Raw genomic sequence first — 27,462 nt, 5'->3', positions numbered from 1 at the left:
CTGAGGGACTGACAACAAGCACTGATGTTGCTGACTACGTGCAGGTATAGAAATGGAGCGGTCATCCTGGATTTGTTTGAATTACCTTGTTTGAATGTGAGTTAGTAGGACATAAAATAATATGTGGAATTGGGGCTTCTCTAATGACTGATAACGGATGTATGGAAACAGACTACACAGTACCTAGTGATCTGCACAATTTAGGGAAATCTGAGCAATCCTGAGAATCTATCAGAGTTAGAGATGTGCCAGAGTAAATGTCTGATTTTGGAGAAAGTTATAATTCTAGAGGAAGGAACTAAGAGGTAGGATAGGATAGGATAGGATAGGATAGGATAGGATAGGATAGGATAGGATAGGATAGGATAGGATATAGTCTGTAATGATGCTCTGCTTGCTAGATTATTTCACTCTCAGTGATGGCTTGCCCCTTTAGCTACCTAATCATAGCAGAGGAGATGATCAATAAGAAGATGGTGGGAAGAGAGTAACGCACAAGAAGTGCTGGGATTGATTTGTTAACTGTTGTGTTTTTGTTGTTGTTGTTGTTTGAAGCTTTAGTCCTTTTTTGCTTGTAGAAGTGCCACTATTTCTAGTGATGTAAATTGGTGAAAATTATGTTAAATTATGTTAAAATTGTTCTTGGTCTCTTTGTTCTTGACAGTATGGCCTCATTATCAAGCTGTCTTGTTTCTTCAAGAAAACTAGCTCTTAAGAAAGTCACTCCTTTAAAGCAATGGTTCCTTATGTGTAAATCCCACTTTGATATCCCCGTCTGGAATTGTGTAGTTTTATAATTGTGAAAAGCTAGAAAATGGGACTGAATCTTCCCAAATACCCACTAGCTCTGGATGCTCATAACTGTGACATCCAGAGGAGCGCGGCACCCATCTGTAGGCCAGGTAAAGCTGAATTCCCCAGAGCCCCAAAATGCAGGCCTGTACCTTTGTAGGGGGCAGCTCTGAAAAACCCAGCTCCTGAAACACCTAACTCTGAAGAGTTAGAGGCGAAATTCCCTCAGAGGTATGGGCAGCAAGCACTTGTTACGATGTGTTACGCTGCTTATGGCATTACTTCTCCCGACACAAACTCTTTATTAACTTTGTTTGGAAGTAGTGTTTGAGGCAGACGACCTAGTGCGTGCTGTCGGAGGTTCGTGTTTACAGAACTTGGGGTTCACTCCGGGGCCTGGCTGAGCATGGAGGGGGCTGCGCCAAACCCCACCACAGCCCGAGGGCGACAACCCCAGGCCGGGCCGCGCTGCGGGGCGGAGCCGCCACTGCGGCTCGGGGCCGCGGCTCCGGCGCTGTAGAGGGCGCTGCATGGCCGGGCCGTGCCCGGCGCCACGGAGTTGTTCCGTTCCCATTCCCGTTCCCGTTCCCGTTCCCGTTCCCGTTGCCGGCGCCGCTCCCCTCGGGCCGGGCGGCGGCGGCGGCGGCTTGTGGGCGAGCCGGGGCTGGGCTGGGCAGGGTCCGGGCGGGGGGCGGCGGGGTGGCGGCGCCGCATGCGGCGCTGATGGAGCCGGGCTCGGGGCTGCCGCAGCGCAGGGCGGCGGCGGGGGGAGGCGGCGGCGGCGGCGGGCTGGAGCTCGGGGCGGGCTCGGCGGGGGGGTCTCCGGCGCTGTCCGGGGGGCAGGCTCGGCGCAGGAAGCAGCCGCCGCGCCCCGCCGACTTCAAGCTGCAGGTGATCATCATCGGCTCCCGGGGGGTGGGCAAGACCAGCCTGATGGAGCGCTTCACCGACGACACCTTCTGCGAGGCCTGCAAGTCCACCGTGGGTAAGGCTGCGCTGCCCTGCCCCGATGTCCCCGGGGTGGGTTTGGGGGTGGTGGGGCACCCCCCTGGGGGGGGGGGTTCTGCTTGCCCTACAAGCCCTTGGTTGGAAAGGTGTTGGGGGTCCTCGGTGTCCTGACGGGTTTGGGGGAGGTGGGTGGTGTCCTGCGTCGCTGGTGCTAGCAAAAAGCAGGGTTTGAAGGAAGAGAAACGCGGGGTGGTTGGTGGAACAGGTGGCTGTGGGGTTGTGTGTAGGGAAACGGGAGTGTTTCAGGGGTGGGGAGGCGTGCAGTGCCAACACCTAGCTGGTGGGACTCCAAATGCTGTTCCAGGTTACCTCAGGTCAATATTAGATAAGAGGAAGAGCTGACGGTTTGTTTCTGGAAGAGCACCTCTCGAGCACACTGCGTGTTTTGCCCCCTTGCAGCAAACCAGAAGGCGATTTCCCAGTGTTGCAGAGCAGCGTCCTGCGCGTGGTTTAGTCACCAGTGCCGGCCTCTGAGGGAGCGTAATACCTCCTGTCCTAATGCCTGAGTGTGTAAAGGGCGGAAAGCAAGCCAGGGAGACGGCGTTATTAGAGACCAGCTCTTGGGACCGAGCTCCCAAGCGCTGCAGCGAGGTGGTTGTTAAGGCTGTGTCACTGTAAAGTACCTGTGCCGAGCTTAATTGCAGCTTGACGTGTAGGGAAAGGTATAGCGTCTGATGGAAAGCGAGTGTATCGCCTTTTAGAAGCTAAATTGTTACTTTTCAAGATGATCTTGCTGTGACAGAATAATACAGTTACCCTTATTTTCATTTTAACGTGCCGTCTGTCAGTTCTTTTGTTCTTATTGTTTCCTAGGTCCTTTAAAAATCCAAATCTGATGGAGCCGTGGCTCCCCTTCTTAGCAGCCTGTTAGTGTTGATGTATTTAAGCAGGTAACTTAACTTTTCAGAAGTTAGAAAGAAGTGACAGCACGTCAGAGATGCAATCCTGAAGCGATGCGTTGTCGTGAAGAAACGCTGGGGGCTTCTGTAGACGGGCTGGTTTAGTTAAGCATATGGTGAGCTAGGGAAGAACTAGACAGTGGACTGTATTCTTTATAAGTTCTCCAGGTTTATGTATTGTGTTGAACTCGTGTGCTTCTCTGTTGGGCTGACCTACATTCAGTGCTCTTTTGGGGCCGGACTGCTCTCTGTTACCTCGTGTTAGTTTCCTTGAGAAGTGAGAGGACGTGCCCTAGACCCCGGTCCAGACTTCCAGTCTGGTGCCTTGAAAGCAAAACTGATTTGCTAGATAACCGAGACAGTGATTGAGGCAGAGAAGCTTCCTTATTTTACAAAAAAACAGGAAATAAATGGTGGTATGCCGCTAGACAGAAGATTACGTAATGTTTGATGTACAAAGTGTGCCAACATAAAGCAGCATAGGGAAATCAGCTTGTGCCAAAACACATGTAAGAAAGACTTGACAGTAATGGCATTCTTGCAAGGTCCTCTGACTTAAAGTTGAGAGCTGTTGAGATTCCCCCAGATCCTTCAACTGCTAAATGAACAAGCTTTTCTCAGCCGTGACTGAAAGCTCGCACCCCGCTGTTTTGCACCGTAGAGTAAGAAAAAGTAACCTCCGCTGTTTACGTGTTAGCTGGATGGAAAATAACCCACACTCAGAAATGATCTGAGGTCAGACTTTGATACGCAGTTGAAATCATAAAACTCTTTCTCTGTAACTACTTACTGCAGTGCTTTTCAAGAAGTGTAGAATGTGTTTTGAAATATTATTGAAAACAGTGTGACTGATCTCATTTCAGGGGAAGTTATGTAAACAGAATATACCTCGAGATTAAATTTGAAAAGACCATGTGATAAAAGAAGTTAAAATATGCTGTATCTACCTATCTGATTGAAGACATATTTTAAACAGAATCCTAAAATACATATTAACTCCCTTACCTTGATATTAGTGGTCTCTACCTTACTTTTTATGTTTGTTTGTTTTTTTTCCCTAAACCTGTGGAATTATAGGCTAAGTAGAATAATATTTAACACTTTAACCTCTTGCATGGAAATGTGCAGGCTACTCAGAGGTCTTCTCTGACAGTGATGTCCAAAAACTTTCCTTGTCCAAAGCTTATTAGAAGTACCTGGCTGACTTTTGTCTCTAAGTACTGCTTAGGATAATAATGCCAGGTAATTGGAAAATTTGGGTGTTTCTGCATGAATGGGGAGGTGTGGATTAGATTAAAAAAGATTCAGTACTTTAATGTTAATTTGCAAGGGCTAAATTTGCCAGATTGGTAAAGAAAATTCTGCAATAAAAACATATCAGTGTCTTCTGTCTCATCTCAAAACACTGAAGTTCTTTGAAAGTGTTCAAAAATAGCTTGGCAGATTTTGGCACATTATTCATAACGGCACACGATGTGCTGTTGATCTAAAATTCTTTTGATGTATTTATTTTGGGCATTAAGTTGCATAGAATATTGTGTCTACTTAATCTGCTATTTACATAGCACTGCAAATACTCACTGTGCTCAAATATTTACTGACTTTTGCACACTGTTGTCAAATGAGAAATAGAGGCCACTGTTTACAATTTTACATGCCAGGCTTGAATATTTGTTCTTATTATTAGGTTATAACTTATTATTTCTTTGGGCAGAGAACTTTTCTGTAGAAGTGTTACAGCTTATCTACAGTGATGTAAAATTGCTGGGTTCATGCCAGCATTAAATCCAAAGTAGTTAAGGGAACTTCTTTTCCATGGTGGAAGAATGCTTATTTAAAGGTAACACTGGCATTATATTAATTTTGTCAACTATATATATGTATATATATACACACATATACACACTTTATTTTACAATAAAAATCATTCCCCATTTATGAGTCTTTATCTGACCTCCATGCACCTGCCTTTTTCACAAAGGAGAAAGATCCAGGACTATCACTTGGAGGTTTTTCAGGCTCTTGACAAAGAAAACCAAATTTGCCAAATTAGGCATAAAAAAGGGTCATCTTTCCAGAGTCAGTGGACAGATACTGGTATGGTTGTGAGGAGGTCTGAAGATGGGTGGTGAAGGAGGAGTCTTTGCCTTTGCTTCTTTCCCCCCTTCCTTATTTTCCCAAAAGTATGTTTTATCCCCAAAGAAATACATCCTAATTCAGATCTCTGTAGTGATGTTATTACGATTACTATAATAAAGAGTCCTTTTATTTTCCAAAGGCCTCTGTGTGCCCTTTAACCCTCACGGCTGTCTGCCCTATCTGTATCTAAGTCTTCACTCGCTATCAATCTCCATGCTATTTTTTCTTCCACGAACGATCTACAGAGCTCCTGTGCTCAGTATTATTTCCTCTCCAACCTGTTTTGCCACAGGCAAAATTCTGGTTTTAATCTCAGAACCTGAGGTTCCTGCTCACCCAAACCGGAGGCCCTGCACTGACTCACTTCTCAGGCGGCTGACTCTCCTGCTTCTCCAGATCAAGCAGAGCTCCTCTGCTCATCTTTTCCAAGCTGGCCAAGTATGTAAAGTTTCTGAGGCTTAGTCTTACCCTTCAGTTCTTCTCGGTCATGAAAGCATCCCAGGAAAGAAGCCTTGCCTTCAAAAATGTAAGAGTTCAGGTGCCCTGGCAGGCTATTCATGGGACACCACAGTACCACTTGAAGCAAATGTGCTGTGACTTCACATAAATTGCTTTTTTACCCTGTTCCACTTTGCTTTAATGCTAGTGTGAAACAGTCTGTTGGCGTGTGCATTGGGGGCTCATCAGGTTTACAGAGCTCCGTAGCTTTTTTATCCAAGCAGTCTCTTTCCTATTGTTTCTTTTTAAAATACACAAGCAAAATGCCTGACTTCCACAAATAAGCAACAGCAATGGTGAAAACTTCAGCTTAAACTTCTGTCAGAGCAACCTTAAGCAAGGCATCTTCTGTTTTTAATACATAGGCATGATAGATCAGTACATAGGTACACAAATGCATGTGTGTGTGTGTGTGTGTATATATATATATAGGTTGTCTGTTGTTAATTCAACCTCCTTCATTGGTTTTTAGCCTTTAAAAGGTGGAGTAACAACATTCATGTGTAGTTTTCATTCCCGTAAGTTTTTCGTATAATATTAATTATATTCACTTAATTGAATGGCCTTATTTTAATATCAAGTGTTCATTTTTTCAGAACTGCCCTTTAAGTTGGTCCTTAATTTTTTACTTGTCGATATTTTAAGCTCACGTGCAATGTAAGCATTGCATGTCCTATTACCTTGAAAAGTAACCTTTCAGTAAATCACGATAAAAACCTATGTTTGGAAAGCAAGTTTAATAATTTCCTGTAATCTGAGATGAAGAACAACCTACAGATGATCCTCGGAAAAACCTCCTGCATTAACTAGAAAAATAGCGTTTTTGTGTACATTTTTTGCTACACTTGTATGTGTCTGTGAGTTCTTTCTGACAAGTGTAACTCATTTTAATTTTTCTTTGAAGATTTTCACCTCCCAGAAGGTGACACTGAAAACTTAACTGCGGTGGAGAGAGGGAAGAAAGGGTAGAAATAGACGTCTTTTGCTTTACCACGTTGTGATAAAGTAGCAATCAGATAGCCTTGTATTGGCTTTATACCCCGCATCAGCTCTGTACTCATTCTGATAGATCTTTGCTGTTGTACAAAAGAAAAGGAAGAAGGTTCTGATCAATGATCTTAAATATTTATGTGAGAATTAACCCTTATCTTCATTTTTTTCTGGGATGTATATCTATTCTTATATACAGGTTTTTTTTGGCTAGCATAAACAAAACATTTAGGTTAGCATAAACAAAACTAACAAATACCTCATTAGTGTTGTGCTGCAGTTACTCGACAAACTACAAATAGCAGAGAGTGGGGAGGCTGGAAACTTGCGCAGAAAACCATTTAACCTTACACAAAACCTTGAGATAATTGGGGAGCGTGTAGTAACTCGCGCTGTTTGTTTTCGGCTCTGTAACCGTGGGTTTAGGAAATGCATCTCTGAACAGAAGCCTGTGCTCCCTGGAAGCTGCCTTCCACCTTTCAGGAGTAGCGCTGCCACTTGTAATCGACGCTGGAGACCACAACTGAAAGAAGCTAGCAAGTAATTGTCTGCCGAGCGTACGTGTCAGCTAAGCGTGTTTCACAGCATCTGGTGGAGTCAGCAATTATTTTCCATGCGTAGCCATTTGAGCCCTCAGAAGGGGCTCAAAACTGTATTTTAAAATAGGAAAATGTAGCAGCAAGGTGGTATAAATTATCAGGGTTCAGGAGCAGGGTATTGGGGAGAGGTTTTTTCTATTTTCATTTTTGTTTTTTGAATTACCAAGGAGTAAATTTGCAGTTGATTTGGTCATTTGTAAACCAGTTGCTGCTCTAAACTGATAGAAACGTTCAGCTACTGGGTTACATCGACACCGCAGAGCTCTCCAAATGTCCTGTGGTCCTGTGTCGGTGCTTATGTGAGAATATGCAAGTAAAAGAAGAGAAAAAATGAAGAGCCCACTTGAGCGGTGTCGCCTGTGGAGCGTGGTTTGGAAGGCGAGTGGAATGCAGCTGTCAAACTCAGTCTGGGCTGTGAACAGCTGAGAGTGTCAGGAGCAAAAGGAAAAAAAAAAAAAAAAAAAAGGGGTGGGCATGTGATTCTGTTATGGACTTGCGTATTTCTTTCTGGAAGTTGTGAACTCACATGTTCCTCTGGTGAAATAGCACCCGCACTTCGCAGCATGCTCGTATTTTCAGCCGACCCATGAAATGGAAGAGGCTCTCTCTGTAGGGTGCCTTTCATCACAGAAACCCTGACATGTCTGAGACGCTTCTTCCCTGGGCTGTCCTTAAATGAGGGAGAGGATGGATGTTCCCGCTTATTAGGACTGCAACTGTTTCACAGCCTATAGCAAACACTTTTGCAATTTATTTCTCCTGGCATCTAAGGAACGGAAAACTCGGTACCCACACCAAAATCCAGTCCCATGATGGAATAGATTCAGCCTTTTTAAAAATCTGGAGTCCTGGTTATTAATTTTTCTTTCACATTTGATTGTCCTTTCAAGGTCGGGTAGCTGTAGACCAGTAGCTCACGATGTTTTTCCGTTCTGTAATCAGGAGCTTTGTAATATTTTGTTTTCAGGAAAGCCCAGAAAATCTTATTTGTTCCATTTTCCCCTTTACTGCGTTCTGTTTATCAAAATTTAGGTCTGTGCTTTGAAGTTAGCACTGTAAATAGTGTAAAAAGTTTACACTTTCTGAAGGACTTTACATTTTCACAGACAGTAAAATTATAAAGAAATTACTTCCTCCGATTTCATTGAATTTGGAAGTACCGAGCACCTGAGATGACCATAAACAGTATATTTGGCATTCAAAAATCCCTGTCACATTACTAAAAACCCATTATAATTGTACTTTAACATGTAGTCACTGCCCATATATTACTTTTTTGCGTGTTGTTGTGTCTGATTCGTTTCAGTCTGTAGTTCAGTTGCCAGCCGAGGTCTGTGTCGGCTTTTATTTTAGGCGAGCAGTCTCAGGTTTCCGCGTGTTAATGGCTCTAGAGTTACCCTGCAGAGCTTTACGGACGGACGGCGTGCTTCACCTGCCTCTAAAGCAATCCCCAGGCTGGCTCACAGGTGACTAACGCTTCGTGCTCCCTCATCTCTTTGTGATCTTTGCTTTCATAATGTGCAGTTTGAAAGGGGTACTTCCACTTTGGTGGTTCTCAAAATTTCCCTGCCTGTCTTCCAGCTTCAATTGAAATTAAATACGATGTTTTGTTTTTGTTTTTTTTTTTCCAAAACAATTTTAGCAACCTTCTCCGCTCCCGTGTGCCTTGTTCTTGTCCCTCCTCCTCCCCCAGAAATGAGCACCAAAGCCACCGAGCCTCTTTTCTTTGGCTTCAGCAGTTCCCGGAGGCTGTAGGTACGAGAGCTGCGTTGTGATTAGTCCTTAGTCACAGAGCAGGGCTGGATTGTAGCAGACACCGTACAGGCTGGTGACAGGGATGGTTCTGACCTCGGGAAGCCCCATGACCTCAGCCACGGGTTGTAGGGAAGCAGGAAAACGTCTCTGTGCAATGCTGTCGGATGCCCAAAGCAAACAAACCGACCCAGTCTTCGAGTTCTCTGGCTTCAGGTGGTTCAGGACACAAACTCTGACTTTTGAAACAGATTGGGTTTCTTCAAATCTGCTCTGATTATTTGTCACTGGCTCTGATGCGCATAGCTGATGGGTCTCTGAAAATGTCCTCTGTTGGAATTGATTTTAGCTGGAGGGGGACTGTGTGCTCCATTTCCATCTGCTTTCCCAGCTCCTGCTTGAACTGTGTGATCAGGAAATCTTGGCCTCTGAAGGTCACCCGGTGCATTAAGCAAAAACATTTCCACTTCCTTTTTCTGCCACTTAGGCCCAGAAAAATTAAATTATTTAAAACTTAAATGCAGAATGCATTGTGAGAAGTTTCTTCGCTACCTGTTTTATTTCTGGACAGAAAGCTTTAGCTTTAAAGGGGGAAACTAGACACAGTTGTGTGTGCTTCAGTTCATGCTTTGGTAGGGAACTTTTCATTCCTGTTTGGGGCAAGAAATGTTAAAATCTATTCCGGGCTAAATTTTTAGTGGATTTTTTTCAGTCTGGAACAGTCTCAAGTTTGGGGCAGTGACGAGATTTGTCATTGTCACCGACTTGCCCTTATCTAGAGCTTCATTAGGGCGCTTCTATTTTGAGTGCCTGTTCTTTCTTTTCGGGCTGTTTATTTTGGAAGGGAGTGCAGACAGTTTGCCTAGCTGTGTGTTTGATAGACTCAATAAATTAATAAGCAAATAATCCCTCTCTCCTTGCCTTGTGGTCTAGTAGCCCTTTACTTTTCCTGGAAAAAGCATTGCTTCAGCTGAGTGCGTGTTTTAGTAGGTGCTCGTATTTGTATGAAGCATGCTTTTAATCCAAAGTTCACGTGCTTTCACCACAAAAGCACTGTGCTCTGTATGAAATGTTCAAAATACCACTAATAAGCTACAGAGTAAGGTAAAGAGAGCCCTTTAAAATCCTGTGCCCTTGTAAAATGCTTTTTTTTCAGATTTGGTGCTGTTGCCAGCAGTGATCATCGATCCCTGGGCTTTCCTGAGCTGTATGTAACTGGGGACAACTGTACATTAGGCACTCTTTGAAGCAGGGATTTTAAAGAATTTATCAAATATCCTTGCCATCAGTACTGGAGCGTTACAAAGCACTTCTTTAAAAATAAAGCAATAAAAAAAAAAAAGCATGGGTTTCCTGATTGACTTCCTGGGACTGTTAACAGTTTTTCCTCCGGTTTTTGGTAATTGGAGAAGTTATGTGGATAGCAAAGCCTTACATTTAGTTATATTCATGGACTTTAGTCAAGCTAACTTATTTGATCCATTGAACTTTTTCTCACGATGTTTGAAGTCCAAGTGGAAGACACGTGCGTGTATTATTTTAATTAAATTACGAGTTTGCTTGTAAACTCAAAGCGGTACCTTTGGCAGGTGTATGGTGAAACACCGTACCGAAGACTGACGGGCTTAGGAATTTATTTCTTCATTTGCAAGAGGAAAGCTGCCAGACTTTTCCTTCGGTGTTGGCAGACGGGAAGCTTTGGCATTGTGTTGATGCTTGCTGAGCATTACTAATTATAAAAATCAGTTGAGCAACTTTTGCGTAGCGCTGGCAAGCTGTCTGATATAAGTGTTAAATGATTCAGCTTCAGAGAAGTTTGTTCTTCTGTGAAACCTGCTAGTTTGTTTTGTCTGTTGCAAGCTTTAATAGCAAAGAATTTTCTCATGATTTGACTCTTAAAATGACTGATAGGAGGACCTGCCTTTGAAATAATAAATAGTATCTCAAGAGTGCTCTTCTGAAACAGTCTTTTTCAGCTGTAGGCACTTCTCTGTTTGATTTATTTTTTATATTTGTTTATTTTTATTTTTATTTATTTATTTATTATTATTTATATTTTTTATATATTTTTTTAAATTTGTATTTTATTTGAATCAGAGGTCTCAGATGAGCGGCAGATCGCATGGCATGCTGTATGAGATAGTGGCAGTGGAATTTGAGGTGAGATGTTGGGGCGGCTGTATTCCAGCTTCCCGGAGGAAGGGAGAGGTCTGAAGCAAGTTCAGTTAATGCTGATTACCTCCTCTGCAAGTAAATCATCTGTCTTGTACTAGACAAAGTTGTGACCATTCAGACAACTGCGTTTTATAGTTTTAATGAAATTATGTAGAGAAAAGGCATTTAGTAGTAGAAATAGTTAACATTTACACTAACACAGCAACGTTTACTCTAACAGAGATGGTGGTTTTTCAAAAGTGCCAGCAAATATTTCTTAAAGTTAGGATTCATGAATGTTCTGAAACTTTAATTATTGTGATACTTTTTCTCAGTTTGCATGCGAATGCTTGCAAATTGGTGTTAAAATTGTAGACAAATCAGGTTATTTCTTTGGTTCTTGTATTCCCCAAGAACCCCACAGGAGTATGAATGGGGTACATTTTGGGAAGTGGAGCATAAATATCACATGTCCTGAGCAACCCTAAGAACTGGTGAATAACTGTGCTAGGCAATTTTAAGGACATGGAGTAGAATAACTGTCGTGGTGATAACCAACACGTTTATCACTGTGTAGTGCACAACTGCAAGCTGTTTGGAGGGATCTCTGTTTAGGGGAATGAAGATCAGTGATTTTTTTTCACATATTTAGTCTAGCTAAATAGTGACAGCCTGTTTTATAACTGAAAAGTAGAGTCAAAGCTATCTTTTTATTTCCATTCGTAAAATGTAACTCATTTTTCAAAACAAGTTAATTGCTGTGGAATTATTATCTGATTGACTTATCTCATGCCAACAGCTTTACAGACACAACTGTAAAAGCACTTAGAGATAAACACCAAGTCAACAATGTCTAACTGGTTTTCAGGATGTAAAATGTTTGTTGTTTTTTTTTTCTTTGTAACTAAGTTTTTTGGGACTTTTGTAAAGCTTAAATGAGGGTCAAATTCAATTCCTTCTGTAGAAATGATAGTCTGGTCTTGATTCTAGCAATATCAGTAGGGACACTTAGCTTTTAACAGGGACAGGCATTAGGAAAAATTGTATTTTTTTTGTTGGAGGAAATAAAAATCTTTTCTTCCTATTTGCTGTCATCCTTATGCTTGGTATACTCTCATACGTGAAAGACAAAAGTGTTTCCAACACAGTATGCTTCTGCACTTCTGTGTGAGTTTAAGTGTACCAGTCTGAACCATGTCCTCTTGTCTTTTTATTTCCCTCCTTTCTGATTTAGCTCTGTTAGAAGGGATGGTGTTCCTCAGGGAGAACTGAGGTGAAAATCTATACAAATGTATACTAAGATGATCAGGCAAACAGTTCACAAATACAGTGATAATCTAGGACGTCTGTACCCTGAAATATTTTTGTGGGAGAGGTGATATTCTTTTGTGTCTAGGTATTGTTTGACCATAGTGTGTCTTATGTGTTGATTGCCAGCATTTTTTGGACTTAAAATCTTTCCGTATAACAAAGTCTTCATGATTGTATCTCTTATATTTAGCATGCATTCAAAATGTGCCTGGAGTTTTGATATGGTGGATGAAAGCACCACGCAGGTATAGAAGGAATTCTAAAAGTCGTTCTAAATCTAAGCAGTTTGTTTCTAAATATTTGCAGGAATTAAGAATGACGGTGCTAACAAACTGCATAAACCAACCACAGTTCCAGCACTTGTGCTGTAGCACTTCACAGATGTTAAGCATCCAGCTTGGGGAGGGATGTGTGTTGTTCCACGTCACAGGCAGCAAAACTGGTGTGGAGGGATGGGGTTTGCTTCATGCTCCAAGGCGTCTGTGCCAGCTGAAGGCAGAGCAGGCTTGTCCTTGGCAGGCAGGGTGGATAAGGGAGGAACAACCCGTTGCTTTACGCTTACGTTGGGTTTACCTGCTGCTGGGAGTGCTGCACAAAGTGGAAGGTTTATGTTGTGGTGCTGCCAAATTGGGTGGCACACAGACCGTACAGCGGTTGTCAAATCCCCTTGATGTTCCTGAGGTGCCCCATAGTGTTGCAAACCCTTCTGCTTGCTCAGACTGTTTAAATTTGATATTAAAAAAAAATCCAATAATAATAATAATAATTACACCCTCGTTACTTTTGCTTCTTATTCCTACTTTTCTGTTTACTGTATTTTATTTATAGGTGTTGATTTTAAAATCAAAACAGTAGAGCTAAGAGGAAAGAAAATTAGATTACAAATCTGGTAAGTAAATGTGCAACCAGCAGTATGTATTAATTTTTATGTTATAGCATGAATCAATATGCTTGTCTAATACTATTAACTGTTATAAGCTGGTTTAGCTCTTGCCCTTTTGCTCCTCTCCTCTGTTCCCATAAGACTTAAGCAAAACCAAATAGCTCTTAGATTTTTGTGAGGATAAAGGAGGAGACAGATAAAATTAGAAATAGGACATGAGTGTAACTACTGAAATGCTCATGCATCACAGAGGTCTCAAGCCCTTTTTTCTAAAAGTGTGAAATCGTCTGCACAAGAAATAGGAGTCCTACAAACAAAAGGAACCATGTTAAATAGATGCTAGAGAAAGGTGGTTTTTTGTTTTTAATTCTGGACCATTCAAAACTGACTTTTGTTATAAAAGCAATTATAAAGCAACTGTAAAATATTTCCTAAACTGTTTTTATAAAACTTGGTGTCGGCAGTGCTGTTTCTTTGATGCTATATTAAATAACTGAAAGCGAAGGGCATTCAAGGCTAAGTAAATTATACCCACTATGAACAGCACTGGGAAGTAGAATGATTCCATACAACTAAGACCGTACCCATTAACTAGAACTGATGTCCTACTGCAGAAAGCTCAATGTCTGAGCTCAGCTTTTCTTTTCTGGAGTAGGCTACGTGTTTCCTCATAACAATTCCCCATGCCAAAGATTAAAACAATTTACATTGCTTAGGAATTTTTGAGCTTAAGAGCTCCTTTGTTTCGCATAGTAGTGCGAACATAAGCATTGTTACGAGAGAATAAACCAGCTATGTTAATATACATTAATCTTATATGCTACTATGTAGAGGCTTAGCTTTGTTTATTAATAGTGCTCGATGCATAATTGGCATTGTAGTTAAGCTGTTAAAGCTGCTAACAATCTATAGAGGGGGAAAAAGCTCTAAATAATTCTTCAATGCACTTTGGGGATATTCTGGTGGTTTCTCACTCTTAACTACATGGATGCAGTGAACTGAGCTTACTAACTCCTCTTGGCAGGTCACCATCAACTCTGTTTGTCACACCATGTGTCTGTCTTGCTTCCCTCTGAGTTAACTGCTGCATCATCTTTGGTGTCATCAGTCACCTAACACTTGAATGTTACTGGCATGTCTCCATCCATCACCTGTCCCTGTTTGGAAACCTGTGACCACAAGGCTGGCAGTTGAGCCAGCAATTGTTAGCCAGGGTCTGCTGAAGCTGACGGAGGTAACAAAGAATTTTGATATGGAGATGCTACCGTGTGCCTAATGTGAAATTCTGCTGTGAAATGTGCAAACTTGGTCAACTGATTCCTTCATGTCGAATAAACACTTTATAGAAGAGAAGCTTTGTTGGAAAAGAGATGTTTAAACCATTATTTTCCACATACTGAGAATGTGCCAGTAGGATACAGGAAAGTTAAAACTAAAAATTGATAGCTTGCTAAACCATGACCAGTATTCCTGTGCAAAGCCCTGCTAAAATGGTGAACAAAACACGTTGTAAAGAGGAAATATTTTAAAGTACTTTAATATCCATGTGTACAACTTCCTGCTCCCACGTGTCACTTTCTCTCCAACAGTTGCTGTTAAAATGCTCTTCTTACAGCTAACCCTTAAAACTGTCATGGCATACTTGTAAATTTTTTGAAAAGCAATTAGATAACCCCTCCTTTTGCTAATTTGTCCTGAAGTATGTTGTGTATGTTGCTGGGCCTATTTATTAACTCTTTTTATACTTTCAGTTGTTAGATTAAAAGAAGAAAACAATTTACGAAGTCAAGCATTTGAAATTTAGAAACACAGACTTGAGTTTGCATGGTTAATGCAGTCTCCTTTCATACCTACACAAAGGCAAGGTTGCCTCATATTTCCTGGCAGTCCTTACATACAAAGATCACAGTAACTGCTACAGAAACATGTGTTTTCAGTAAACAAATGATTTGTAAATTTTTTGCACATCTGTTTTCTAAAAATTACTACGGTTGCATTTTGAAGCATCCAAGTTTGTTTATTTTTTTTTAGTTGTGATAATTCTACTTCAAAAATCAAATAGGAACAGGTTGGGATTTTTGTTTGTTTTATTTTTGGTTTAATTTTGGTATTTCAGTACCGCCTTTTTCAGTGGTCACTCGACCTGTCTCTTCACTGACTGCCCTGCCAGCAGTGCTCTCAACAGACCTCTGCCACTTAAAGTTACGGAAAAAACAGCAGAGAACTGTGAATGTATCAGTCAACTAGGTGTGCAAGACACCCATCTGAAAGCAGCTTTCACCTGCTTGCTGTTAGTACAGCAGCATACAAATCGGTCTCCCATGTTCCTTTCCAAGTGGACACTGCGCACTTGAGGATCACGGAGGCTTCTGCTCTTGCCTCTAGCTTATTTGTTCCTATCCAATCACTCCTAACTACAGTACCTCTTCCCCTATTTCTGCCTTTCAGTCAGAAAACAACCTGCTGCTCATTAGGATATAAAATAGGAGAGCAGCACTGAAGATGTTACGTAGCATCCACCTTCTCTGTTCCATCTGAAGGGCAGCAGCGCCCCTTGGGCTGCCAGGAGCAGCAGGTGCAATAGTTCTGCTTCTGTGCTGCAGTTCTGGGCCGAAAGGAGTTCGTGTTCCCTGAGAAGCAGTGTGTGGCGCAGTCAGGCTGTGGGTAAAGTAACTGGAGCCATCAGCTGAGTTGGGAAGCGACTCTGAGCAGCTGAGCTTTTTCAGAGCTTGAAAACTGGAGGAAATGTAGGAAGCACACCTTGACGCTTTGAAGCGTGGTGTGCCAGGGGCTGCTCAGGAGGGACAGCAGGGGATCAGAGCATGCCCTGTCCCCTGAGCCATCTGGGCACTTGCCTAAAGCAAGAATTAGCCAGCCCTGGCTACCTGTCTGAAGGCACCTGGCTGCTGGAAGCGGCGGTGCCGTGCCGCTGTGCTACGTCCTGCCAGTCTGCCAGGGGAGCTCTCTGGTAGCTCTACAAATTTACTGATTTGGCAAGAAAACTGTCCAATTTGCTTCTGAAGGTAGTTTGGGCTGCTGCGTTCTCATAAAGAGTTCTGATTCTGCCAGCTCAGGCCTTCCTAATGGGCAATTATCCTCCTGGAAAATTTCTGAGGAAAAGATCATCTGTCCTGAAACGTAACAGAATGCAGTTCCTGCTGTTTAGTACCTCTGAAATAAATTATTCCATACAATAAAAGATTGTAAATCTATATATATATATATTAATTTATGGGAAGGAAAAGCTCAGCATGACAGGTAGAATTAACCTCTAAAAGGGCATAAAACATTCTTAAAATGTTGCCTTCAAGTTCCATAAATGCACAAAGCACGAGAAAGTGTTCTTTTTTAACTTCTGTTTAAAAATACATCCCCCTCTATCACTACTTCACACCACTACTCATTAAAAAATGAATCTAACTTCCAAGCCAAGGACAATTTTGAGTCTGTCTTTCAAGCAACTATTCTAGATAGAGAATATTTATGTAAAACAAAAATTATCCAAAAGTATCTTAATGAAGATCAGCTGTATTTGTATTGTGTTCAGTGAAGTCTGAAATAATGAGAATGCAGCAAGTCAACACTTGAAAATGGGCTTCGTGTGTTTGTTTTTTTTTAATTTGCTTTTGTTTGGTGTAACATTTGTTTGCATTTTTGGAGTGATGTCTAGTTTCTGTTACTTAAGCAGAAAAACAAGCGAGGATTTTCTTTTTTTTTTTTTTAAATTACAGTTTGTAGTTGGTCAAGGAGTCATGTGTTGTGTGTTTGTGAGTACGATTTGGAAATATCAGTGTTTTTTCCATTAAAACAAGTCCTTGAAAAATCAATAAAAGAAAACTGGTTTTAGTATTAGGAAAAAAAAAAAAGACTCAGCTGGTGTATTTTCTCAGTGACACCAAATCATTGATCAAGTTGTAGTAACTTATTGTTTGGACTTGTGTTTAATGACGTTGGACTGAGTGATTCTTTTCTGTTGATCCTTACAGAGAAGAAACGAACTAGCAGCGCCTAGTGTCATTCATGAAATTCGTGAAGTTGAATACTGTCAGTCAGTGCAGTTACGTAATTCTTGTTTTTTCTTGCAGCTTTCTATTGGTTCTTTAGTAGCTATCCTTACTAAAATGCTCTGGCTGTGGGAGTGAAGTATATTGATGAGAACAGTATAACAAACTTAATTTCTCCAGCACAGCACATGAAGGAAAGGCATTTAAGGTAGATATGCTTTTAACATCAGCTCTGCTTTTGGACTTATTTTTTTACTCAGTGCTGGAAGAATTTACTGCATATTTTTCCTTTTAAAAGAAAAGGACCATGGCACGTGGTAGAAGACAAAAGCTTCCACGTGTAGGATCAACTTGATGCTCCCTCTGCAGCTTACTCAGCCAGCTTGGGGTTGCATTCGAAATTAGCTGCCCGCTGTTGATTACTGCTTATTCCAGAGATAATTTTCCAATTTTCTCTAATACAGTGTTAGGGTAATGTTAGAGACTGCAAATTCAGCTTATTTTCTTCCAGTTTTTGAAGGAAACAAGGGTTGTAAGATCATGCTTACAGTGAGAAACCTGCTGGGGGGGGCTTCACTTAAATTTGATGCAGCGGTCAACGCGTTGGTTACGTGAAGTGTGTGGACATCTACGACTGCTAGAGCAAGGCAAGGCAAGTCAGCTATGCTCAGTACGACTGGCAGGTGACAATTAGTGGCCATCTGGCCATTTAACACATGCAGTGGGCCGCCAGGCTGTCTGTGGCTTTTTGAACCAGCCACAGCCTCTTGTTTAGCCAGCAAGCCAGACTGCAAGGTGTGGGATAGTTCGAGGAGTGCAGGGCTTGCCTGAGGGTATGGTGACAGAGAGGAGCAGCTGCCGGGGAATGCTATAAACATTTCAAGCACCTGAGGTTGTGGGGTGAGGAGAGGCTGATAACACCAGATAGACTTGGAGATAAAGCACTCAGCAGGCTGGGGGAACGTGGGGCTGGAGACAGGTGGAGTGGCGTTGTGTAGGTGACTTCATTGCTTACACCTCAGCTTATCTAACGTGTTGATTAGTCTCTTCAGACAGGGTAGCTGAGCATTAGTGTATTTATTTTCCCCCTGTGTTTTTCTAATGTATGAATGAGTGCCTTGGTACTTCAGAAGCAGCCCCTCTCTGATGGAATTGCTTAAAGTCCTCGACGTGGGCCTGCAGGCCCAGCCAGGCCCCTCTGAAACAGCTCCTCTATTTCTTTGCTCTGAAAAGGGCACACGGAAGAGGGGAAGACTGGCCAGCAAAAGAGGCAACTTTTTTCATTAGTCTGGCCACAACCAGGCTTGATGCATCCCTTCTTCCCCACGGGGAATGCCCTGCCACCTGCCAGCTGGTTATGTCTGTGCAGAGCAATGGAGCTGGAGGGATCCCATCCCTACCACACCTGGTCAGTAGGTTGGGTGAGCAGAAGCTGGCAGAGGCTGCTCCACGAGATCCTAATTCTGACAAGTCTGTGCGTAAATACTGGAGCAAAATTATCCATATGAGGAAAATCAACGGTTCGTAATAGGGTTCTCAAGTCCTTCACGGAAGGAACCTCCAAAGGGCCTGTCAAAAACAACTCTCACCATAGCAAAGAAGGGAAGAGAAAAATCAAATTACTTGTTTTGAGTAATACTTATCGGTGTGACCTCAGCTGCCAGAACTTGTATTGCTTTAATGAAAATGCTTCATTAGCAATAAGAAAGCAAACGATTAACCATCTAAAACTGCTCTGACATGCTAGGAGCTTGGCCTTTTTGAAACAGGCTACCTGTTTTCACTTTCTGTACAGTCCCAAAGGTTTGTTTGAATGTAATTCTTACATTTTGAGTGGAGAATGGTATATGACTAAAAATAAAACAAAACTGGATGCAATAGGAATTTGTTCTCTTCGGCCTCCCTACCCCAAGCTCCACAACACGATGATGTTGACTTGCAGTGAAGTTTTAGTCAATATTTTTCCACAGGCTGTGAGGCAGACGTTTCAAACCTCTTTCTAGTAGACAGTGTTTACTTTGTGAAATTGCTAGCAAAGTTTTGTTGCTATCAAGCACACTTGTGGCAATTTCAGGAGAAAGTCAAGTGCTTCATTTTTAAAGCTGCTTATCTAAGATCCTTAAAGGTTTTGTGAAGAGCAAGATAGGTTTGTGGTAGTTCATTCTACTGCTTGTTGTGCATAAGCCTTAAAAGAATTCTTCAGGACAATCAGTGTGGTATTTTGTGAACATAACTTTTTTTTTTTTTTTGTAACAAGTGTTTTCAGCTCTCCATTGTTAATCTCATTCCCAAATTCATCCTCCTTTTGTCTAAAATGTGGCTGTTGAGTAGAGTTCCCTCCGAACTTTTCTCCTATCCGCTCTGAATTTCAGCCATCTTTTAACTTACTCCTACAGTAAAATTTCAAAATTACTCATTAATTCTGGGGGCTGAACTCAAGCACCGAATACTTGATCACTTTGTGGCACTGTATAACTTACTTTCCACTCATGATAGCAGTCACATTTTAAGACTTACAGTACATGCAAGCTTTTTTTTTTTTTTTTTTTTTTTTTTTTAGTATATCTGCCAAAAATCTTCCATAATGGTGTTCAGTAAAAAATATGTTTGTATCACCTACTTTGGAATATAAACTATAGCTAGTACAAGCAAAGCGCTGTCATTGATGGAAAATAGTCTCCTGTGTAAAGTGCAACCTGATAGAAATGCCTATAATGATGAAAATGAGGACTGGAAGTGCTATTCGGACACTTCAGATGAGTAGGTCGAAGTGTGAAAGCCAGTAATCCGCTTTCAGAAGCCACGCCGTGTGGCTGCTTGCTTCTTTCATTCACTTCTGCCGGTAGCCTCTGCATTAGTCTTAGAACCACGGCTGAATTGCAGTGGTTGATCCAACAAGACCGTGAAAGCTCAAATCATAATGATCAATGCCTTGCTCATTTTATAGTTGGATGTCCAGCTGTTAGTTTGATAAGCACGTTTCCATTTCTTTTTTCATTTTTTCAGGGTTATTAAAAAATAACAACAGCAACAAAACCCACAAAAACAGCTTCATTCCATTGGACAGCTTCATTTTCAGACGCATGTAGAACTGTTTGGTGGCCTTTCTTGGTGAAGTTAGTATGGAATAAGTAGTTACGATGTGAAAACTTTTTGTGATTGAAAGTACTGCTCCATTTTTTTGCCTGAAATTCACACATATAGAAGGAGATCTTCAATATAGTGTGTAATGAGTGGGAGGGGTGTTTTTATTAAAATAGAAACAAAGTTATTGTGTACTTTGCAAATCAGTGAAATGTTTGTGCCAATGTTTGCTGCTGCTTCTTAGGGACACAGCAGGTCAGGAGAGATTCAACAGCATTACCTCAGCTTATTACAGAAGTGCCAAGGGAATTATTTTGGTGTATGATATCACCAAGAAGGAAACATTTGATGATTTACCAAAATGGATGAAAATGATTGATAAGGTAGGCTCTATGTATTTTTTTTCTTTTTTTTTTGTTTGTTTTGAGAAGCCTTTTCTCAAAGGAACTCTGTACGACTTTTAACAGTGTATGTGTAGGATTATTAAACTAACAACTGTTAATTTATGTTAGATTCTTTTAGGAGGAATTTAATAATTACGTGTTTTGTTTTAAAATGGTTGTCAGTCCCTGCATCCTTGGACTGGAATTGTCCTAGTTAGAATTGCCATTGGAGATCTGAGATGTTATGCATTTGCCTATGCGCTGGAGAATGAATAAATGTTTTATTTTGGTCTGTGAAATAAGTCACTACGTTCACTCAGACAAACTGGAACAACCATTTCTCAAGTAATGTTTTAAAATCGGTATTTAAAAGTTGAAGATGAAAATTCTTGAAATAATGTTTGGGAAGTACTTTGACATAACAGACTGTGTAGAATGTGTCCTTATTTAGTAAAGGAATTGCCCTTTTTGTTGTTAATATTGCATTGGCATTACAAAGTCTTACATTTATAGGTCTAGTTAACTAAAATGTTTTACTTGCAGTATGCGTCAGAAGATGCGGAGCTTCTATTAGTTGGAAATAAACTGGACTGTGAAGTTGATCGAGAGATTTCTCGACAGCAGGGAGAAAAGGTAAGAACAAGTATAAACAAATTCTGAGTTACAGCTAGAACCAAAACTGCTGTGATATTCCTGCTGAGAGTCCATGGCTGTTCTTGCTCAGACTGTTGGGTCTAAGGAACATACTGAGTGAGAGTGGTGATGTTCTGTCAAAAGCCATATGGTATTTACTACTTTATATACAATGTGCAATTACCTTCTTTCTTATTGGAGCAGTATGGCTTTGCTGTTTAAGGAAAAAAAAATAAAAATCCTACAAATCTGGTTGTTGGGCCAGTACACAGTAGTGTAGGGGATACCTGTCTTTGGCAAATAGACTCTGATAAAGGATGTAGTAAAGATGTATGCATTAAGTAGCAATATGCCCATTCAGAACATCTTTGTCTTCTTCCAGGGATTTGCTTTTCAGTACTATTTTAGGATAGGCAAGAGTCCTACTTGATTACTTAGCTCATCTTTGCTTCCATGTTTTTTTGTTCTCTTCCAACTCCCAAAGCGGTAAGAAAACTGAAAAGAGAGTATGTTATATCATGATACGTATAGCACCATCTTGATCAAGGCACTGTTTTATGGACATATGCATTTTCCTTCAGCTACCCATCATACATTGGAAAGTTAAGAATTTTGTTAGGGAGTCAGGGCTGATTGAGTACATCTGTACTCCCCTTTTGTGCATTTAATAATAAGGTTGAGAATGAAACTTCTCAGAAGCTATTACTCTTTGGCAATCTGCGGTAATCCATGTCAGCTGAAGACATGAATTTCTCAGATTTAAGTCTGGAAAAATGTAACACACTTTTCCTTAAACCAATTCTAAGTGAAAATTAGCTATATCTGGCAATATTTGCTATACCTTAGAGATTCAGGATTATTAATTGAATTTAAGTCCAGTCAGATTTCAAGAAAACTTTTTAAAGGCTTTATAAGGAATGTATAGTTGCTGTTTGTGTAGTTACCTTATTTTCTCTTCCATCAGTTTGCACAGCAAATAACTGGGATGCGGTTCTGTGAAGCAAGTGCCAAGGATAATTTTAATGTGGATGAAATATTTCTAAAACTTGTTGATGACATTCTGAAAAAGGTAAAATATTGAAGTGGTAGTCTCTGTGACCACATAAATGGGTCAGAGTTTAAATACTGAATCACTGATTGTATTTGTTGGGAGGACACAGGGTAAGTGCACACTGTCAGGCGAGGCTAATGTGTAGTGGGCATGATGTAGTTTGCAGACTCTGCTGTATGTTTCACTTAATAAATACTGATGTTGAATTTGGTTAAAAATTGCTGCTATTTGCTGCACTTCTTACTTCCTATAACTTCACTTATATCAGTGTCTGACTGTACATTTGCCTGCTTTCATGTGCAGGCAGTTCTGTTGTAATTTGTCATTTATTTTTTTTTTACAAAAGTGACTTTATTTTGATAGGGTCCTGCAACTTCTTTCTGAAAGGAATTGTTAACACAATTTGCTCTAATGTAGTTCACTAATTAATAAGAACCAAAAATCCTTAAGTGAAGGCTTTGGCTGGCTACGCTCTTTAAACTATCTCATCCCGCTGAGTTCTGTACAGATGATTGTTTACAGGTGATTTTTTCTTTTCTTTAAGATGCCACTGGATGTTATAAGAAATGAGTTGTCCAACAGTATCCTGTCCCTGCAACCAGAGCCAGAAATCCCACCAGAACTGCCTCCTCCAAGGCCACATGTCCGTTGCTGTTGACTTGTTGCTCCGTACAGAGTGAAAAATAGGAGTGGGAGGGTAAAGAAAGTGTCTATAGTACTCTGCACTACAATCATTTGGCAGTTTCTTGTTGCACTTTGTTATTCGAGTCAGAGCTACACACTAACTTGTAAATATGCAAATATGCAATCCTGTGTAGGATTCAGCTATATAACATTTAATTATTACCCCTCTCCCTCACAATGATGTTTCATTCATTGCCCAGGTGTTATAAATACTGTACAGTTGGTTGGGATTTACCACACTTCCAGTTGAGGAGGAGGAGAAGTTAAATCTATACCTATTCTTGACATAAATGTTGTAATAGTTCTTGTTATTATAAACAGGCAGGCAGAAGCTCTTCTGGTATGAAGATAAGTATATGGTGCTTTGCTAACTATTTTAAAGACAAATTTTTTTAAAACAGAGGACTTTATGTACAAAGCTTCCATAATCAGCATTATGTTTCATTTTAATGTAGTGAAAACGTTTTTGGCTGTAGCATCCTCTGCTGACTGGATTTATTGAAAGCTAAGTTTAATTTTTGGCAGCCTTATTTATTTTGTTTAATGCTGAACCCTTTCTTTGTGTACTAAGACATCACATCTGGTGCAGATCTAAGATTGCACTCTCAAATTGCATATATAATTTTCTGCATAAGCATAAACTTAATTGCAAGAATCAATAAGTTTAAATAAAAGAATGGAGATATATTCAAGCTCTAAAAGAAGGTATAAAAAGCAATGCTGCTGTCCTAGACAAATTCTTTAAATAAAAAAAAAATACTAAGGTAATGCATTTTCCTGTGTTAAGGAACATATGTGTGTATTTGTCTGGACATCTGTAGGGTTGGGGGAGGGGAAACTAAGGTGAAATGATTTTCTTTCCTAATGGTGGAAAATATTCCCATCAAGCAAATACTGTGTTAGGTTTTTGTCTGATAATGAATTTGTGAATTATATCTTTGGTATATCTTTTATTAAAATGCACTGTTTAGTTTAGCTGTGGTAAATCAGTAGTTACATATTTGAATAACTTGGTGTGTCCTGAATGTTGTGGTATTGAAAAACATTGTGGTCTTTCTAAACTAATGAAGTGCAAATAAAATTTTGTATTTATGAATGACAGTGGAACTGCACCTGTTATTAGAATGGCAAGTATCAAGTTATGGGTAAAAGGTAAAATCTAGAATATGGAACGACTCTTGTTTTAATTTCTGTACTATTTAACTTTGTTTGACAGTTCCTTTAGGTCTAGTTAAAAGAGCAGCAAGCATTAGTTGTTCACCATGATACTTGCTGTCTTGGGATGACCTAGCCCAGCCGATATCTTCAAGTAGCATGTGACTGCTTGTCATGCCATCTTAGCAGGCGGTTGCAAAGCTATTAATTACACTGGCAACACAAATATTAACCAGTCTTTTTCACACTACAGCTTCTCTACTTCTCATTCTCTGGTGCTGGAACCATTTTGTCACCTTTGCCACTCCTCTAGCCAAAACACTGGCACTGAACAGTAAGCTATACCACTGCCTGAAGCAGCTTCTCTGTGTTTTAGGGAAGGAAAAAAGACACACAGAACTGTAAAAAGCATTTTAAAAAGTAATAATAAATTTTTTGATCCCTTATTTTACTGAGTGAGCTCTGACATTCTGAATACAATACCATGCAGGTCTTTAGCACATTTTGATTTATACTTACAGATTAAGGAAGCATGGTTGATATTTGTGCTTATGTCTTCTGCCACCTTGTGCCTAAACAGTTTGCTTTTTTACATAGTAAACTTATGGTTTACTATCATATTGATAAGATGAAATCAATTTCTAAAGCACTTGTAGGATTTCTGATGATACTGTGGGCAATAGCAGGGAAGGAAGATTTATGGAAACTGAGTTTTAATTTGACAACCATTCTATTTTAGCTGATTTGTTTTTATATGTACTTAGAAACTTGTGATTTTTTTTCCTGCGGTTTTTGGATTTAATAAAAATTAAGAAATCTGACTTAGATAAACTTTCTTCTTGTAATTATGTTCTGTTTGTATGTAGGTAAATTGGGATCCCAGTCTCTTGTATCAAAAATGAAAAATAATTGCGTTTGAGACACCTATTTATCTAAGAGTGTGTGTATGTGATTCATTGGAAATCATAAAAAGTTCAGGAAACTTGTTTGCTTCACATCCATTATGATACAATCCTGAAGTGGGTTTTGTCTCCTAATTTGATCTCTACAACTTTTACACAAGATAAAGTTAATTTACATCCTAGCAAGCGTTTGCAGTGTGGCGTGGAAGGATGGGTGGGAGGGGAAAATATTATTGCTGTCCATTTCCTCATACAGAAGTTCATCTGTCAGCCCAACCCTTGTAGATCTTTAATGATGGATTGCTAGAATGGCCTGCACAACCATTGAGAGATCAAAGGAGGAAGAAAAGGGGAGAACTAGCTGCAGTTGTAAATCTGTTCTAGTTTGTGCTAGCAGATCATGGTTCTTCAGGAGCCATGGTTTGGAGTAATCCATTTCTGTGCTTCTGGGTGTTTGTGGAAATGGTTTTCTTCTAATACTGAGCCCAACATGCTTTACCACTACACTTGTCCCTGGCAGTTTCTTCATGCTGACAAAAATTCACAGCAGTGTCTCTTGATAATCTAGCATAGTGATCAGAAATCAAAGAATTGTCTGAAGTAGGACAGTAATATCTGCTCCAAAGTAGCACTGGTTTCTTGATTTTCATGAAAAAATGGTAGGTAGGTCATGGCCATGTAAGGGTGTTTTGCCACTGATTTCAGTGCGGTTAGGATTTAATCCAGAAAGTGATTGAAATGGCACAACTTGAGTGGTACGTCCAATTAGCATTGTCTTCTACCAAAAATGAAATTCATCTCTATCCAGAGACTGATGTGGTATTTGCATGTTTCTGAAGAGTTTTAGATCTGCCTATAATGGGCATTCAACCAGTGGGCTGAGTTACCAGGTCATTTCTTTATAGATGAATAGAAGAAAAGTAGAAGGGCTGGAAACTTTTCTTTTGTGCAGCAGTGAGTCACAACACAGAAAAAAATGAAAACTGTTGGCTCACTAGCACATCTTGATTTACTCGATAGGTGTCACGGCTATTTTCTGAGTACATGTACTGTCATGCTGTGTGCTGCATGAGCAGTGATGGTTGCTTCTCCTGTTCACCAGATCTTTTGCCTCTTCAGAACAGAGATACACAACTGATTTCAGCGTTTGCAGCCTCTAAAGAAAGAGGAAGAGAAGGCAGAAGAAGAAAGGACTGGGAGTTAAAAGCCAGGGTATGGTGACTTTTTAAAGCAAATTTAGGACTGCACGTTTGTGCCATTGCTGGAGACTTCGACATTCCTTCATTTATGTCAAATGCTTAATTTATGTCACTCTGCTGAAGGGGCAGGAGTTTTTGGCAGTGAAGGCTTTGCCATAATTGGTTTGCCTTTTTGTTGTTATCATTTGTGAAAGTGATGCTGCCAACTGATCACTACTTGAAGTGCTAGATTTAAGCAAGAATGGGAATGAAGTAGGTCTGAGTATGTGAAGAATTTCTTATGAATCCAGTTAGCCTTGGAAGCCAATAGTTATGTTATGGACTACTGTTGTAGGTTGTCTAAATGGAGCTTTGTGACCCTCTTCTTCGATGCCTTTACCCCTCGGTGTGTCAAAATCTCAGTGAAGTGGGGAGATTTATAGCAGCTCCATTTCTGAGGTGGGAAGGTAGATAGGAAAAGGGGAGTAGAGCAGTGAAGCTAGTGAAGAAAGCACATGAACAGAAACTTTTGCCTGAAGAGGAATAGGGAGTGCGGACCATTTCCAGCTTGGTTGCTTTCCTCTACTGAGAACTCATTCACACAAGTTCATCTTTGCTGTTGGTGAATGAAAGAAAGGGATTGCTCCAACCAGCGTGAACTTCTCCCTTCTTGTGTTTGCTTTTTATTCTTTACAAATAGTAGTAGTTGTACTGAAGCAGAGAATCCTATTCATGTCATGAAAACTGCTCATTGCCATACTATTGGCAGGTGTAGTTACTTACGGGAGAGAAGGTAGAAATCTTTGCACTCTTTCAAATTACTACTGCTGTTCATAAAGGCTCTTGATTGTGCTGATTGCAGATCTTCCTTTTAAAATGGTATAAATGGATCCATTCAAAGTGTTGATTAGACCTTAACTTTTTTTTTTTTTTTTTTTTTTTTTTTTGTGGGAAGATGTAAAACCACTGTGCTCTCATTTTAAAAACGTTGAATTAGCCTTGTCATAACCAGTCGTCAGAATGACCCCATTAAACGTAGGATTTATTCACCTATAACCGTATTCTTCTTTGTATTTCAAATAGCCAGGGCATGAAGGTGGTATCCTAATAGGTACACTGGTCTTGGATGGGAGCTATAAATATGTCAAAGCGGCAGAGTTCATATTAGGCTGAAACAAGATGTTTTCAGTACTGTGTGTTTTTGCAGCGTGGCTTTGGTTTTTGTTAGGGGCAGGCGCACTGATGGAAGTTGTCCATTAGGGGTCAGTGAAGCTCCGCCAAGGAAGAAGTCAGAGACCTCTGCTGTAGGGTTAGCTGCTGCTTTCTTCCTGCTCAGTTAAGGTCTGTTGCCCAAACTCCTTTT

The 27,462-nt window shown here is 40.5% G+C and overlaps 1 protein-coding gene across 1 annotated transcript; it reads left to right on the top strand.

Moving 5' to 3' along the window:
- The first annotated feature begins 1,500 nt into the window (after positions 1-1,500).
- RAB12 (RAB12, member RAS oncogene family) lies at positions 1,501-24,854 on the top strand. Its single transcript, XM_082752240.1, has 6 exons — positions 1,501-1,777; positions 12,971-13,031; positions 20,358-20,496; positions 21,040-21,129; positions 22,094-22,198; positions 22,725-24,854. The coding sequence occupies exons 1-6, from the start codon at positions 1,516-1,518 to the stop codon at positions 22,836-22,838; spliced, it is 771 nt and encodes a 256-aa protein (XP_082608366.1). The 5' UTR covers positions 1,501-1,515; the 3' UTR covers positions 22,839-24,854.
- The last annotated feature ends 2,608 nt before the right edge of the window (positions 24,855-27,462 follow it).

Source organism: Aythya marila, assembly GCF_965140915.1.
Source record: "Aythya marila genome assembly, chromosome: 2".
In the NCBI taxonomy this organism is placed as follows: domain Eukaryota; kingdom Metazoa; phylum Chordata; class Aves; order Anseriformes; family Anatidae; genus Aythya; species Aythya marila.
The sequence above is the reverse complement of the archived record's forward strand: the minus strand, read 5'-3'. Positions and strand labels throughout refer to the sequence as shown.